The 16,518-nt window shown below is 46.1% G+C and overlaps 1 protein-coding gene across 10 annotated transcripts in view; it reads left to right on the top strand.

Annotated features, from left to right (window-relative positions):
- ryr1b (ryanodine receptor 1b (skeletal)) overlaps positions 1 to 16,518 on the top strand; it is a 57,773-nt gene that overhangs the window by 2,402 nt on the left and 38,853 nt on the right. For all 10 annotated transcript variants that reach the window (XM_076735823.1, XM_076735821.1, XM_076735817.1 and 7 more), the window contains 15 exons: positions 9,972 to 10,091; positions 10,174 to 10,275; positions 13,021 to 13,095; positions 13,178 to 13,256; positions 13,355 to 13,467; positions 13,571 to 13,670; positions 13,908 to 14,004; positions 14,091 to 14,165; positions 14,444 to 14,600; positions 14,713 to 14,877; positions 15,108 to 15,229; positions 15,415 to 15,601; positions 15,714 to 15,849; positions 15,947 to 16,042; positions 16,230 to 16,348. In XM_076735823.1, the coding sequence (XP_076591938.1) occupies positions 9,972 to 10,091; positions 10,174 to 10,275; positions 13,021 to 13,095; positions 13,178 to 13,256; positions 13,355 to 13,467; positions 13,571 to 13,670; positions 13,908 to 14,004; positions 14,091 to 14,165; positions 14,444 to 14,600; positions 14,713 to 14,877; positions 15,108 to 15,229; positions 15,415 to 15,601; positions 15,714 to 15,849; positions 15,947 to 16,042; positions 16,230 to 16,348 (1,743 nt within the window). The remainder of the gene's footprint in view (positions 1 to 9,971; positions 10,092 to 10,173; positions 10,276 to 13,020; positions 13,096 to 13,177; positions 13,257 to 13,354; positions 13,468 to 13,570; positions 13,671 to 13,907; positions 14,005 to 14,090; positions 14,166 to 14,443; positions 14,601 to 14,712; positions 14,878 to 15,107; positions 15,230 to 15,414; positions 15,602 to 15,713; positions 15,850 to 15,946; positions 16,043 to 16,229; positions 16,349 to 16,518) is intronic.

The raw sequence follows: 16,518 nt of genomic DNA, 5'->3' as shown, positions 1-16,518 counted from the left end.
TATCTGTAGTTGCAGTTCTCGGAGCCAAGGCCCGCTTCTGTATATAGTTGACTATTTTTGCGGTGCCCTGAATGTGCCATGACCTGCTTATTAGTTGCTCTCTTTAAACTTGGTAATTGATTTCTTTAATCTCTTGCGAGTGCAGGAAACTCGGGGTTGTTAACCTACATTACCTGATCATATTTTGATCTTATCAGAGGCTCATTGTCTTTCTTCATCTCTTATGTGTTACTTCCAGAATGTTCTGGGCTTAAGAATAGATGGGTAACAGTGTAAGCGCGCATATGCGAATGTGAGCACAGATAGATAGACAAGAGCTGGTGCATCTGTTAGCATCGTTATCTATTTATATCTGAGGAAAGTAGAGCCTGTCAATGTGGGGTGAGGAGGCAGAGCAACAAGCTACCCAGAGCCTGCAGGGGACAGCTGGCCAACGGCTGCGTGTCCTCCTCGGAGAAGCACGGTCACAGTGTGGAGATGCCCGCTTCAGGGGCTGAAACTCAGCGGGGGGTGACCCTGAAAATGACCCAAAACAGCTGAATGTCCAGAGCTAAAGAGGGACAAACAGATAATCCTGCAGCATCTGAGGCGAAAACGGCCTTAATATATTTTTCAGTGTGGAGAAATCCTCCATTACTGACACCAGTAATCACCTGGAAGATCGTGACTTAGAGAGCCGGTGTGGACAATGTGTTTGAAACCAACACCAAAAGAATGTTTTCAGATATGAAATCAATATCATCTTATTAATGGAGTTGTTTTTCCTGGACTGAAACGCACCAAACTGTGTTCCTCTACTGTTTGCTCCATATAAAACAGAAGCTTTGATAACTAAATGTGTTGCTTTTTAATGACAGTTTGCTCGAAAAAACTTTTACTGATGTTCACAGTGATTCAGTTCGAACAGTCGAACAGTAATGCTGAATTACTGGCCGGCTCGCGGTGTGTGAGACCCTGAAAACCCTCAAACTGGAGACTCATCCCGGCTCATTCAGTTGGTCTTTGAGAAGCTCATCAACAGAACATCCAGTGAAATGTATTTCTGTTGAAGTGCAGCTCCACAGCGTTCACCTGCCTGCAGCGGTTAGGGCTGAAATAATAGTTTAAGCGGCGCGCAGGAAGACCACCAGCAGGGTCTATTGATGGATTCCTGTCAGGCTTCGTGGCGTCGGCTCACGATGGTGTTTTTCTTCTTCTCTTCTGGAGCTGCCAAACGAAGCGTTGCGCCGCGTGAGCCGAACGCTTTGAATTCCTTCAGCGGGTTTGCCGTTTGGTTCAAGAGGCTCGGCCAGGATGAGACTATTAGACAGCAACACTTCAAAAGGAAAAACAATGCAGCTCTGTGTGAATTATTAATGGCTCATATGCTTCAGTGGGTTCAGCTTTGACACTAACGCTGTCGGGGTCAGGGGTGCGACGCCCGCTGGGGATACAGGGCTAAAAATGTAAGTGCTGGTGGTGCTGTGAGGACCTTTGGATTAAAGCGTTCACCAAATGGTCTGTGTTATCAGTCTTTTAATTAGAGGCCAGTGATGGGAGGCATTGTGTGAGTCAGCTGTTTCTCTCTGCTGGGGATTTTCCCTGGGTTATATTGGAGGTGGGAGGTGTGATGAAAGCGGAGTGGGAGCGCGGAGGAGGTCTTACCTCACCTGGTCCAGCAGGGGCAGCAGACTGCAGGCGTGTTATATCTGCCTGATATGAGCTGTGCGTGATGTACGACCGAGGAGGGAGAGAGCTGATCAGAGATGGCACCTCGAGCCAGTTTTAGTTCGACTTCATAAAAGCTGGTGTTGTAAAGAAGCTCCATGTTCCTGCAGTGATCATCGAACATGAGCTGTTAATCGATAATGAGACACATTCGTAGTCAGTTGACGTTCCCTCAGTCCATCCCCGGGATCGAGAGTGAGACGATGGAGCAGACACACGAACTGTACAGCAGGTTGTTCAGGCCGTCCTCCCCTGTCAGAAACTGTGAGCGTGTAGGTGTTTGAGGAATGTTTTGTTGTCTATTTGAGGAAGGAGCTGACAAAGATCTTCGTTTTCATCCTTCTCTCTGTCGTTTTTCTTCTTTTCACCCCTGCTGGGAATCCTCCCAACACGAGGAAAAGCTGGTGGGGGTGTAAGTTTGGGAGTAATGCGATGCAGTGTTACTGCGTTCAGTGTTTTTTTTCCCATGGGCCTTTTGTTTAATAGTACGAGAAGAAAGGAAGAGGAGATCAGATCCTCTGAACGCTGAATCCTCCTCGGTGTGAAATGGGGATCGCAGGAAAACGTTTGGCTCTTCTTCGGCACGTCTCCAGCGATCATCTTCACATCACAAAAGGCCACACACGGATTACTCAGCAGCGCTGCTCTATTCTATTCTGGGTTTTATTTTGTTATTCTAATGTGGCCCAGGCCTGTGACTCATGCGACGCTGAGTGATCATCAGATAATTGTACAGTCTACAGTCGCTGGCGGGGCTTCGCCGGGCCACCTGTTGTACAGTAAATCTCTCTCCACTCAAACAAAGTGGACGCCCTTGCTTGAACTACAGGTATCCAGTATTCAACCTCCTCCTCAAAAAACACCCTGCAGGCACTTCAGCCCCCACATCTGCTGTCGAGAGATCGGCTTAGCTTGCCGTAGCCGGCAGTCTTTCCTTTTCTCTTTGGAGGCCTCTCACTGTTACAAACACATGAGAGTCTGCATCAGGTAACCCCGAGTTCACGCCGTGGTGACGGTAAAAGCTGTGTCACTGTTTCATGATGTGTGCTGTGAATCACACAGTTTGAAGGGCCGTTCGAGCCCCGGTCTATAAGAGCAGCTTCTTTTTATAGTGTGCCACTATAAGCGCACACGCTCTGCAGGGAGAAACCAGAGGAGTCGTGTCCTACTTGCCAGAATCCTTTTGGAGACGCGAGGCCCGAGTGTGTAGATGTGGGTGTGTGCACGTCGAGTGAACAGAGATCTCGTTCATTGTTGTGACAGTCAGTTGTGGCGTGACAAATGCAGACGCCATCGTGCTGTGTAAGCAGTTATGTTTGCAGGAAGCACTGATCTGGTGACTCGGGAGTTAGAAGTCTGTCATTTTTCTGCAGTTTTTAGCCGTTTTAGAGACGTTGGCGTGAGTCTTCATCGTTTTTTAGGCAGCGCTTTCCAGGTTTGGGCTCTGATAGTCACTTCAGTTTTGCATTCAGGTCTTTGTCCCTTTGTTTAATTAGCAAAGAGCAATGTTCAAAACATTTTGGTAGACATTTTTTTTCTAAAGAGCAAAACAATCGTTCATGCTAAGCTGTCAGACTTTGAGTGTTTGTGGTTAATTATTGATGTTGATGAAGTGTTTTCCTCACTGCTTCTCTCGTCATTTCCCTCTTTGAGTGTTACACCATCATGTCTGGATCTTTTTTTCAGATCATGATGGGATGCTTGTTTCCATTCTGCAGTTTAGGCGACGCTGGCCGAGAAAACACGTCGCATGTACTTTATTTGGTTGCACCGCTTTTTATTTGTAAAGCGACACAGTCTCTGCCCATTTTTCATCCCGACTGTCATTGTTCCCTCTCTCTCTCCGTTCTTCTTTTACAGACGCACACACACACACACACACACACACACACACACACAGAGCGTTCATCAGTGAGCAACAGTAGCAGCAGATTTTGGTATGGCAGCAGATGACAGACGGAGGTGAGGAGGTGGGGAGGGTGCGAGCGAAGCAGGGCTTTAGAAGTGCTGAGCCCAGGAGATGAACACGTCCACGACACACACACACACACACGCGCACACACACACACTCACACACGCAGCACCTGTTAGTCTGCCTGCTTTGGTCGCTGCAGTTTACACAATAAACAGGTGGTCTGATCTGCTTCTCAGGCGGATACAGAGAGAGAGAGATCCTGCAGAGGCAAAGTGTGACAAAGACACACAACTGTTATGCTGAGTGTGTGTGTGTGTGTGTGTGTGTGTGTGTGTGTGTGTGTGTGTGTGTGCGGGGGTGGGCCGAGTCTCAACGATCGGCTCTGTCACCTTACCACTAGACGGATGAAGGGATCTTTTCTGTGTGTTCACGTCCATGTTAGCACTCATCGTTCAAAGACATCGAAGTGAAATAATGTAAATAATTTAATAATAATTTGATGAAAATCAGTCAAACTCCCATCAAAGTTGGTGCTCGGACCAAACTCATACACTTAATCTGTTTACCTTCTCCACTCAGGATACCACATCATGTGTACTGTACATTATTACTGATGAGTTTTGAGTACATGTCATACAGTTTTTTGGCTGTTTCTGGATGTTTTCATCCCACCGTCTGAGGCCGTCCAGCCTGGGTGTCTGTTCATGGAGAGTTTACCTCGCTCGCTCACAGTGCCTGTTCCAGGATGCTAAACCTTCCATAATGTGTGTGCAGCTGAGGTTTTGTCAGTGTTGGAGATGATGAGGTAAATATTAGACGGTCTGAGATCCACAGTGCGGTCGTTGGGCTCGGGGCGTTCGGATTAAGCTGCAGAAGCCGTTCGGAGAAATCGGACAATATTTTTTTGTGAGCCGTAGGAAACTTGGTCTTATTAGATAATCAGTGTGAGCAAAGGCTGAGATGAAACTGTGAAGATTAACTCTGTGCGCTCTGTGCACTTCGAGGGAGGTTCGAGGATATTTGTAGTTTAATGTTCAGGTTCGACTCTTCATTTCATCCTCCCTCAGCTAAGAGTATGAGCTGCTGAGTAGTTTCTTTGACAGACTGGAGGTGTTCCTTGTATTTTCCTCAACATTTCATCTTTAGGTTTTTTCATCGTGCTATATTTCCATGTTGACTCTGGGATGCTGCTTGTCTTGCACCTTAACTCATTTTCTTTAAACAGACCTGCTGCTCAGGAAAGTACTTTGTTTACTCTCCTTTTTTTTTTTTTTTTTTTTGGAGGAATGGATTTTGGATTCAGGCCAGCTGAAATAAATTATTTATAACGGTGTTGTCCTTAGAATCGCCGCTGTCTGCCAGACTTATCATCTTTCAAAGGACAGAGGCTGTTTAATGTTTGATGTCTGGTAGTTTGTAACGGTTTAACTGAACCGGAGGGAAATGAAGCCGTCGAGATTTCAACCCTGATTCGGTCATGAGTGTCTGAAATGTAGAAACCAGTCAGCCGTAAGATGCTTGATTTGACGTTTTCCTCTTCAGAGATAGAAGCTAGTTTTCCCTCTGAGTCGTCTACAGTAAGTATCTCCAAGCGAGATCTCCAAGTATCTGCTGGTCAGCAAAAGGAGGGAATGTGATAGTGACAGGTGCAGCCACCTAAAATAGGACTGGAGTGGAGGGAGGGGGGGGCAGAGCAGAGTGGGAGAGGTAATGGAAAGAGAAGAAGACAGCACTGAAAAATAAGCAAATATGGGTGAGAAGAGCACATCGAAAGAAAGTGTGAAAGGATAGAGAGACAGTAGAAAAGCAGAACGTGAGAAAGACAAAGCTCTAAATGTTCTTGACCCCGTCTGAGCGCAGTGAAAGACTCGTCAGCCGTGATTCAGTGCAGCGTCTGTCTGGGGCCTCAGAACGTTTGTGCTTTGCTGTAAAATCAGTCGACGCTGCGGTGAGTTAGTCTGATGGTTCGGCTATTTTTGATGATATGTGAGAGATGGTGTGTAGGCCTGGGGTTTACTCTACGTAATCCGATCTCTCAGCCAGATCTTTTTATTCACACTTCATGAGTCTTTACGTATCCTGAGAAAGTACAGACTCCTACCCGTCAGTCAGGCGATGGTGGGCGGAAGATTCATCAATGAAAACTAATAAATTAAGACACAAGACGTTTGGGGGAAAGACACAAAGTAAAGGTTGTGGAGAAGAGGGGAAGGTTTGCTCCTGGAGACATTTTAGCATGAAAAGGAGGAAACATGAGCGAGAGTGCGTCCTCCACGGGGCCCTTCAGGCTGCAGCCTGATGGTGCACCTGTGCGGTCTCTCCTCGCGTTCAAAGGGAAACCCCATATCCACTCTCTCCTCCTCTTTATTGAGCCATTTCTCTCCTCCACCCACACGCTGTGCAATGTGCTGCCCCTCACTCTTTTTCTGCAGACATAAAACGAGTGAGGGACAGCACATTGCATCAGCACACTTCTGCCAGAGCACCGGGCAGAAATCAGGAGCGGGAAGAAAGAATGGACGTGTTTTTCACTTGATGGGAGCCGCGTGAAGGAGTGTGGCATCAAACAAATAACAAAGTGAAGTAATAAACCAATATTAAACTGAAATAAAGGTCCAGACAGTTAAAGCAGCTTTGAAACTTCTCTGTTAACTTACAGAGTAAATGAAACAACATCATTTGGTTTGAACATCTGTCGATTCTGCTGTGAAAAAAACACTCAGTGGGATAAATAGAAGACTGGACCAGAATAATCTGGATGTTTGTGTCCTCTGGTCAAAGGTTATGTGTCACTTTTGTTTGTTTTTCTTTATGGGATGAAGAAAAAGACACATGGCCGTTGATATATTCGAAAAGTCGTGTTTAGTGCACCAACGTGCGATTGAAAGTCAAGCCAGGGAAATATTTTTTTGGACACTGCAACAGTGACTAATCGATGAACGCTGCCAGTCCCGGTTCCCCAGCTCTGAGTGTCATATTAGATATTTGAACCAGCTGCTTACCTGCTAGTGGAGAAGACAAACCTCCCGTCAGCACGCTGGATGCTTGTGTTCATTCCCCATCATCATCATCATCATCATCATCAGTTGAGACCATGAGAAAGTGTAAACTCATCTCCTCACTCGGATCACCATGTACGTGTCCGAGGCTCTGCTGCCCCACATGACTCTCTGAATATGAGGATATCCTCCACAAAGACAAGTGTCACTGCACCAAATTAACCAATCTGAGGCACACACACAGTTGTGAATTACGAGCAGAGCCTGTGTGCTTCCTGTTCAGGGCGGACAGCGTGCCTGCTTGTCTGGGGAACCCTGGCTTCCCTCCGCCTGCCTGTGCACCATCAGACGGCCCTGGTGGATATACAAAGGTGTCTGCTTTCAGGCACTATCTGTGCCCCCGGCTGTAAATCTCTGCTGCATTACACACCTCTATTTGTGCGCGCTAGTGTGTTTGTTTGTGTAACCGTCTGCCAGTTTACATCCAATTGTCTCTGCCTCTCCCTCTGACCCTAACATCCACATAGCCCAGATACTTCAGCCGCTAAGTCCAAACTTGGCTTGGTCGTAACCAAACACCCACGATGTTGATGGGGCATCAAATGCTTTTCATGTGCACGTCTTCTCCCACTTCTCAGGCAGGAAAGCAGAGGGTCAGGTGGGTGACAACCAGCACATCCTGGCTCTCATTCAGTACCGCCTACCTGTCTGGACTCCAGCAGATCCGTAATGTGAGATTAACAGATAATCAAGAGTGTGACTGTCTTATAATAAAGCGTCAGATGTACATCCTTTAAATCCTAAAAGCTGCCTCTATTAATACGAGGGTGATTTAATCCCAAGGGTTTGTGTGGTCTCCAAGTCAGCTTTTCACGTGGTCAGATTGGAAGTGATTCACGCAGTGTGACTTGGAAGGGCACAGCTCTGTAGTCACTGATGCGTTTTCCCGAGCCCTGTTTGTCTGAGCGCTCTAACGTTCAGGCCGGCCCATCAACAAGCTGGTAAATGTGGGCTGAGGCGCATGTGTTTGTCTGATCCAGCAGCAGTTTTATGTTCTCAAGACACACTTGACTGGTTAAGTCTGTAAAATATTTTCAGAGCGAAGACTGAGGATTTGAAGAAGGAAAACATGGCTCCTCGTCCTTCTCGCTATGATACACCCATTACATGAACAACAACAGCAAAAATAATGACGATAGCACCCTCTTTTATAGCAGTTTCATGTAAAAATGATTTAAAAATGATTTGCAGACGTGAAAACTGGACACAGATTCAGACGTGACGTTACTCTCTGCAGGCTCTGTGGCCGTCTGGAGCCTGAACCCTTCAGCTCTCAGTCCTCCTTTGGGTCATCCGCCTTTTTGATCTGTCCTGCAGAGCTCGAGCCATTGCAGCAGAGTAAGTCTGCCATGCGAGACTGTGGCTGTGGAAGTAGATGGAGGGACCGCTGTGTAACGTTGGGGCATATTTCGCCTACGGTTGTCATCCGATCGCACGTCTTGTCTTGGAGCAGTGAGTCACTCGGTTACTTCGGTCTGCTTTTAGACACGAGCTCAGCCCTATCTCCTTAATGGGGACTGCAGTCTGAGTCTGCATGCACTGTCCTCAAAACACGGCCAGTTTAGCCCAATTTGCCCTCCCTGCTCAGCCCACTTCAGCAGAGCTTTTTCTCCGACCTTACAGCTTCTCCGCAGTGATGCCTCAGAACAGTTATGATTTATATTCGGTCCCGATGAATGAAGTGTGGTGTGTATATATGTGGCTGCTGGTCTGAAGACTGGTTGTGTGAGGGAGGGAGGGGGCAAAGATGTCCCACCACTATGTTTTAACATTGTTGAGATTGTTCTCTTCCTCTGAGATTCATAAATTTTGCTAAAACGTCGTGTTTGTATGGTCCATGTAGTGTTTCAGTAACGTATCAGGTGGAGCTGCTCGTGTCTGCAGTGAAGGAGAGGAGGCACATTGCTCCACTTTCCAGAGTGCAAAGCAGGGAACGGAAGGACAGGACAGAGGAGACATTTCAGGGCTGAGGAGAGATAGATGATAGCCGGGCCGAAGGAAGAGGGGCCAACGAAACACTAGAGGCCTCTGGGTATAAGAGAGGAGTAGATGTTATGAGGTCACTGATCTGCATCACTTTCCATTTTCCTGCTGTGCCACAGACAGAGACATGCAAACATGCCGCCCTCGACCTCGCTGTGAAGTGCCCGCCTGTTCTCCTAAACACTAAGTCACGACACATCGGTGGCGCTGAATCACCGGGGCAAGGCGGCGAGCGGGTCAAGAGCGAGAAGACAGAATGATTCATCCGCTGTTCGATGAGAGCGGAGGAAAGTCAGGAATCTTTCCAGAAGTGTAGAAAGGAATATTTGTCAGGTTAAGTGACAGAGCCATTTACATAATGACTGAGGAGAAGGAGCAGCTGAGAATGTGTCAGTGTCAGGTGTGCGTTTCATAGAGGAGGGGGTGTTTATTGCTGTATTTACACCAGACTCTGGAGGTCCGGGCTTTGACGAGGAGCAACAAATTACTGTCTGTTAGCATTCTGCTGGTGTTGTGTGAGAGGAGCTGTTTGCTTTCTTCTCAGCTGGACATTTAGAAGACGACTGTTTTTACAACCACAAAACATGAAAATATTCCTGCTGACCATTTTGAATTTCAGATTTTTGCAGGCAGCCGTGGGTTTTTATTTATGTTTGCATGAGAGCACATCAATTACCAGACTTTCTTTAGCTGTGCGATCCATCTCAGGGAACTGTCATTTCTCAAGTTCAAGTGCAAATTGATTTGAAAAATGCTCACTGCATTAGCTTACAATGACGTGATTTATTACATAACTAAAACACGTTTCAAGAGTTGGCTAATTGACGTCTGTACAGAGTGGAAGTAACAGGAAGAAGGTACATTTAAAGATGTGATAATCCTGTCTGGGTGAGAAACGAATATCCAGTCAAGCAGAGACGATGATTCAGAGCCGCACTGGAAGGTTCAGTAACAAGTCGAGTTCAAACTATCATTTAAATATACGGAAAACATGGCATGTAAGTTTGATCGTCTCCTTGTTGCACATAAACACAGCATTTTTATTTAGTGAACAAGCAAATTTTCCTCTTCAGCTCTCCTCAGTAAGCGTCACTTCAGTAGAAAAGGGTCAGCATTGTGCACATCAGTGCCTGAAATATGAAGACGCAGGCGTAGCAGCAACAACCAGCAGCAAAAATCAGATGTAAGGCCAATAAGTGCACGATTGAAAGCCCAAATTAGTTGTAGGAGCATAAAATAAAGTGCATAAATAAAGTGCAATTTCCAGTGAACGTGTCCCTAAAGGTTTGATTGTGCTTTGGGTGCAGGATGACCAGGTCGTTCTGCAGTGCACCGCCTCCGTCCTGAAGGAGCAGATTAAGCTATGTCTGTCCTGCGAGGGCTTCGGGAACCGCCTGTGCTTCTTAGAAACCACGTCCAACGCTCAGGTAAGGCCCTGACGGCGCCCCTCCCTTTGTGCGCCCCGTGCTCGGTGGACCTTGGTCATCATCTGTGTCCGTGCGTTTGCAGAATGTGCCCCCGGACCTGGCCATATGCACCTTCATTCTGGAGCAGTCCCTGTCGGTCCGCGCTCTGCAGGAGATGTTGGCCAACACGGTGGAGATGACCGAGGTAGGACTTCAGCTCTATGGTACCTCCACCACGTGGTATAAATATGTTACGTTTGCTGTCTTACTCAGAGTTACATAAGAAAAATAACCATTAAGTGTTTACTGTAGCACAGAAGCTTGTATATAACTTGCAAATTGAGAATAAGAGTCATTTGAAAACATGTTGTACCAGATCTTCTCCGTTTGAGACTCAGAGCTGCTGTTTATCCTCTCGTGTGACTGTGGGTAAGAGGTCAACCAAGCACATTAAAGATGATTTTTTATGTTTGATCAGCTTTAATCTGTCTATCCCAGTTTTGAAATCCACACTGGAAACACTTCCATTGTTATTACTGTATGTGTCTTTATACATATGCACAAGGTGATACAAGGTTATTATGTGTTATATATATGTGTGTGTGTGATTATATTGAAGATATATGTCCTTTTTTTGTTTGTTTGTTTACTTATGGATGGCCTTTAAACATTAATGGTTCCTCATAGAGCGTATTGTACATCATGACCCTTCAGTGAGCACCACAGATGAGATATTCTTTGCTTTTATTTTATTATGATTTTTTTTTCCCACTTGTTATCTGACACCCCCTCCCCCCCCCTTCCCTTCTTGCTCTCTGCCAAGCAGGCAGTCGATTTGGACAAATGGGTATGTCTGTTAACATGTCTTATTTCCTGTAACGTGTGTCCCGACCAAGCTGGCAGCTGTCCTCGTTCCTGTCCTGTCGCCCACTGGATGTCCTATTGAATGAAATAGTGCTGTATCATTCACACGTCTCATCTGTTTAACCCTCACCTCAAGGTGGTGATCACTCTGTGCGCCCGTCATTAATTTTCAGCTACAGAAACTGATGGGGTCCATTGTCTTTAGATGAATCTTTTAGTTGCTCTTTATCTGCTAAAAACGGCATATTTACTGGTAAAATAATAGCAAGGTGTCACAATGCGTCATCCATTTGCATTTCATGCTGAAGTATCACCAGCACACACGTCCTTATGCTCTTATTATAAACATGACCTCGACTCGCTGATGTTCTGCCTTTTGTTTCAGCACATTGTGATTTTTTTTTCTACGTCAAACAAATTTCTGTTGCCATTTTTGTACAGAGTGTGTTTTCACACTCCGACAGTCAAGTTACCTTAAAGACATTGTTGTCTGCTGGTGTTTTCCAGTGGATAACAAGCCATCGTTCTGATGGCAGCCAATAGACTTACAGTATTGTGTTTTCATGTAACTCACGTGTAATAATTCAGTATTCAGAGATGAGTTTGTCCCACCCACCAGATCGAGAAGGTACATTCAGGTGATCAGTGCCAGTAAACACAGATCTTAGATAGCTGAAGTGCTTTCCCACTTCTAAGCTGACTTCTGTTCCACTGGCTTTCAGTTCTCAACCATTTTCCAATTGTCGCGCTCGTTAATTGCTCGTCCACACTCCCGCTAACTCTGTATTCACTTTACAACGAAATGACGCCAATAAAATGCAAGTTGCTGTAGTGGAGACTCAGGCTGAGGCTGAGGCTAATGAAATTTAAAATGGCTTGAAGAGAATCGCTCCATTTGCAGCTTATAATTAGTTGCATTATCGTGGCGAGTTTGGGCGACTCCTGGAGGAGTCCACAGGAGCTGGAGGATGTGGACGAGCCAGGCTTTTCTAATGGGGAGCAGGAGGATGAGAATAGCATGGCATGCAGCCCAGGAGAGGGTCCCACCCACTTCACTCGGGGGTGGAGGGGGAAACCAGACACCCCCAGAGCTCTGGACAGGCCACACACACACACGCACACACATATGTTACTCTGTCTATCCTTGTGAGGAACCTCTCTGACATGATGCATTCACCGTTAAAATAACATTAATAACTGAATACGTAACACAGACTCTTACCATAAACCTCATACTAACTTTGGGAACCACATGCCTCCACCTGCCCTCACCAAGCCTGGTGCTAATGCCGACCAGGGCCACCACTTGCCCCTGACTCATCCCAATGGATTATGGGTGATTAACCCTACGAACCACTTAGCATTATCTCCCTCTTGGCTGAGCGAGATGGTTGTTTTGACTAATCTATCTATAACCGTCGCAGTAATTGTGTTTTCTTGTTGCGTCCCTGCTGGATGCTGAGAAAAGGTCGGGTGGATTAATGCTAAGTTTGCCGTTGTGTGAGATATAATCCGTTGGGACTGGATTCAAAGTTTTAAATTTGTTTTGCATTGTGTTAAACTGCATCAGTCACATCATTGTGATGCCTTGCCTGAGAATGAATCACAGCGTGGTATCAACCCAGTTTCAGCCGTATCTCGACGCTGCTTCGTAATTGATGTGGTTCTTGTTGTTATTTTCTTTTATTTGTGTGAATGGACCCCAAAATGTTCTGTACAGTGTTTGTTTGGGGAAAAAAAGTCATTGCTCAGTGTTGTGGAGCTGTTAATTAATATTGTTTGATATTTTTTGAACTGTCTATGCTTACAAATCATGTGCAACACATACTGTGGAGTTCAGCATACGGTGCTACATACAGTATAGAACTATGAAATACAGTTTCAACTAAAAACATGCCAGTTGTTGAAATGTTGTGATCCAGTCGTTTCCAGTTATTGACAGTTTCTTAATAATCACGTGTTCTTCAGAACTCTGGACCTTCTGAAATATCCCCTCGTCCTCCTTCCTGTCTGGTCGAGGTATATTTGAAGTATAAGTCTTGTCAGGCATCTCTGTTAAATATTTCTCCGTCTGCTTGTCCTCCAGTCGTCCCAAGGCGGAGGTCATCGTACCTTACTGTACGGTCACGCCATCCTTCTGAGACACTACCACTCAGGCATGGTAAGACCGGACAAAGACAAAGGACGCTTTAATTCTTTCTCTGTTGTTCTGGTCATGTCCTGAGTATAAACTCTGTCCTCAGTACCTGAGCTGCTTGACGACATCTCGGTCACTCACGGACAAGCTGGCCTTTGACGTGGGCTTACAGGAAGATTCCACCGGTAAAACATCATTTTTCATGATACAACTGAACGCAGGCGTGGTGCCTGCTTTGGCCTTCTTGAGCTATTATCTGCGTTTTTTGTTCTTCTTCTTGCAGGTGAGGCATGTTGGTGGACCATTCATCCTGCCTCCAAGCAAAGGTCAGAAGGTGAAAAGGTCAGGGTGGGTGACGACCTCATCCTTGTCAGTGTGTCCTCTGAGCGATACCTGGTAAGAACCTTCACGCTCCATCTGCTCTGCTGAGGATCTGGACATGTTTACGCTGCGCTAAACTCCATCTTTTTTCCATCCTCTTCTTGTCCCCTGTCCTCAGCACCTGTCCTACGCCAGTGGAGATCTGATGGTGGATGCCTCCTTCATGCAAACACTGTGGAACATGAACCCAATCAGCTCAGGATGTGAACTGGCTGAGGGTACGAGCCTGATTCACACATTTTGCACCAATGTGCAGCTCTGGAAACCTTTCAAACACACAATACGCACACACACACACACTGATATATGCAGATGATGTACACATGTTTTATTTCGAAGTATCAATTAGCATATTGGGTGCTATCAGAAATCGTGTAGTGTATTATTTAACATTATTGTATTATTTACTTAGAGATTGCCACATGCACGCTCATCATGTGAACTCCTCTTCTCAGGGTTCCTGACAGGAGGTCACGTTCTCAGGCTGTTCCACGGCCACATGGACGAATGTCTGGCCATCGCTACACCAGAGGAAGGAGAGGAAAAGCGCAGGTAAGCGCGAGCAGAGCGAGTCTGAGCATCAAACTGTCCTGTTAATCTGATCCCACGTGACCGTACGCGTCTCCGCCCTCACTCAGGATGGCTCACTATGAAGGCGGCGCTGTGTGCAGCCAGGCTCGATCCCTGTGGAGGTTGGAGCCTCTCAGAATCAGGTGATTGTCCCTTCAAGGCGTTTGCTCAATGAATATGAAATCAAATGTTCTTGTTGACAGATTTTTTTTGTGAATGATAAGTGAGGAATATTTCCTCTCCTGTTGGCAAACGATAGCAGAAATTTGAGGGGAAAAGAGAGAAGACGATGACATCTAAAAACTAGTGAAATTGGCTAAACATCTTAAACAAGAAGAGAATAATAGTTATAATATAGTATAATTAAAAGACTCTATTGGCCTTTCGATAACATGTTGGGGTTTTATTTTTCCGCCTGCAGCTGGAGCGGCAGCCACATGAAGTGGGGTCAGTCTTTCCGTATTCGCCACATCACCACAGGCCGGTACCTGTGTCTGGATGAGGAGAAGGGCCTGTTGGTGGTCGACCCAGAGAAGGCCAACACCAAACTATCTGCTTTCTGCTTCCGTATTTCAAAGGTCAGAGTTCTTGCTTTTGGTTTCTGTCTGTTTTTACGCTATGATTTCTAATCTCATTGACCTCTCTTTGATTGTCTCCCTCCCCTTCTTTCCTCCTGGTTCCCCTGAGCAGGAGAAGGTGGACGTGGCTCAGAAGCGTGACGTTGAGGGAATGGGCATTCCAGAGATAAAGTACGGAGAGTCCATGTGCTTCGTCCAGCATGTGTCCACAGGCCTGTGGCTCACATACGCCGCGCTGGATGCCAAAGCTGCTCGTTTGGGAATGATGAAGAGAAAGGTGAGATTCTACCCTGAAAATAAGATAAAAACTGTCTTCACATAGCAGCAAAAGCTCAATTAGTCCAAATTATGTGTACAATGGTACTACAATGACCACGTGGAAACAGATATTTTAAATGATCCAACAACACACAGAGCTGTTACATGACACAGTCAGCAGACACCTTGCAGGACAGAGAGACCTGAAGGACATTATCTGTACTATCATTATGTTGTCTGTGTCCTCAGGTCATTCTGCACCAGGAGGGTCATATGGACGATGCCCTAACTGTGTCCCGCTCCCAGACTGAAGAGTCTCAGGCTGCTCGAATGATTTATAGCACTATGGGCCTCTTCAGACAATTCATCAAGTAAGTATATACATTTTTTAATGTCGGGGCCAAAAATTCCTCTTTATGACACGATACAGTGATGTTTGTAATTGTTGAATAGTTGAAATACTCTGTCCTTGACACGTTGTAATGTGACCATATTTCCATCTGAAACACGAAAACTATGAGGTTAAAACGATCCCGATGTGTTTGTGCTCCTCCAGGGGTTTGGACTCTCTGAGTGGGAAGAACAAAGCACCGGGGGCTGTGTCGCTTCCTCTGGAGGGGGTCATCCTTTCCCTTCAGGATCTCATCTTCTACTTCCGTCCTCCCGAGGAGGAACTGGAGCACGAGGAGAAGCAGACCAAACTTCGCTCCCTTCGCAACCGGCAGAACCTCTTCCAAGAGGAGGTGAGCTGCGTGCTGCCTTAACCTACAAACCTAACCCCTGACCTTTAAGTAAACCTTTAGATGTGTACGTAACCTTGCGAGTGCCCCCTTGTATCTCTGTTTTCTTTCTCAGGGAATGATCACCATCGTGCTGGAGTGCATCGACCGCCTGAATGTGTACAACACCGCTGCTCACTTCTCTGAATTTGCTGGGGAGGAGGCTGCTGAGTCCTGGAAGGAGATTGTAAATCTCCTTTACGAGCTGCTGGGTAGAATAATTACTCTGAACTCTAAAAACATAAAGTGCATACGAAATGCGGCCTGCATGGAATGAAGCATTTCACTCTCTGTGTCTCCACTGAACAGCTTCTCTAATCAGGGGCAATCGATCTAATTGTGCGTTGTTCTGTGACAACCTGGACTGGCTGGTCAGCAAGCTGGACCGTCTGGAGGCCTCTTCAGGTATCAGATGTGCCTCACTTATTCTACTTAGTATATGTTGATACATCTCACAGATTAGAGTTGATCTTGACTGACAGATTGCTCTTAATGGTTGGCTGGAGCAGCTTATTAGAAACAGCTTAAAGTGTTGTGAGATTCTGACATTCTCAGGCACAAAACTTCATATTCCTTCTCTGTATACGTTTAGGTATTCTTGAGGTGCTGTACTGTGTGCTAATTGAAAGCCCTGAGGTTCTGAACATCATCCAGGAGAACCACATTAAATCCATCATCTCCCTCCTGGACAAGCATGGAAGGAACCACAAGGTTTGTCACTGCCAGGAACATGGCGGGAGAGTAACATTAGCCGGCTGCAAATTAATTGGCTCCAGCTGGCACAGTTGCCTGCTTCACGAGACACTTTTGCAGGTGGTGACTTGAAATGTCGTAGCGTCCTGAAGTCAAATTTAATCCCCATTGCAGCCAGTGGATCAAAG

Source organism: Chaetodon auriga, chromosome 7 (genome assembly GCF_051107435.1).
Source record: "Chaetodon auriga isolate fChaAug3 chromosome 7, fChaAug3.hap1, whole genome shotgun sequence".
Classification (NCBI taxonomy): Eukaryota; Metazoa; Chordata; class Actinopteri; order Chaetodontiformes; family Chaetodontidae; genus Chaetodon; species Chaetodon auriga.
Note: the sequence above shows the minus strand (reverse complement) of the source record. Positions and strands in the feature narration are given on the sequence as shown.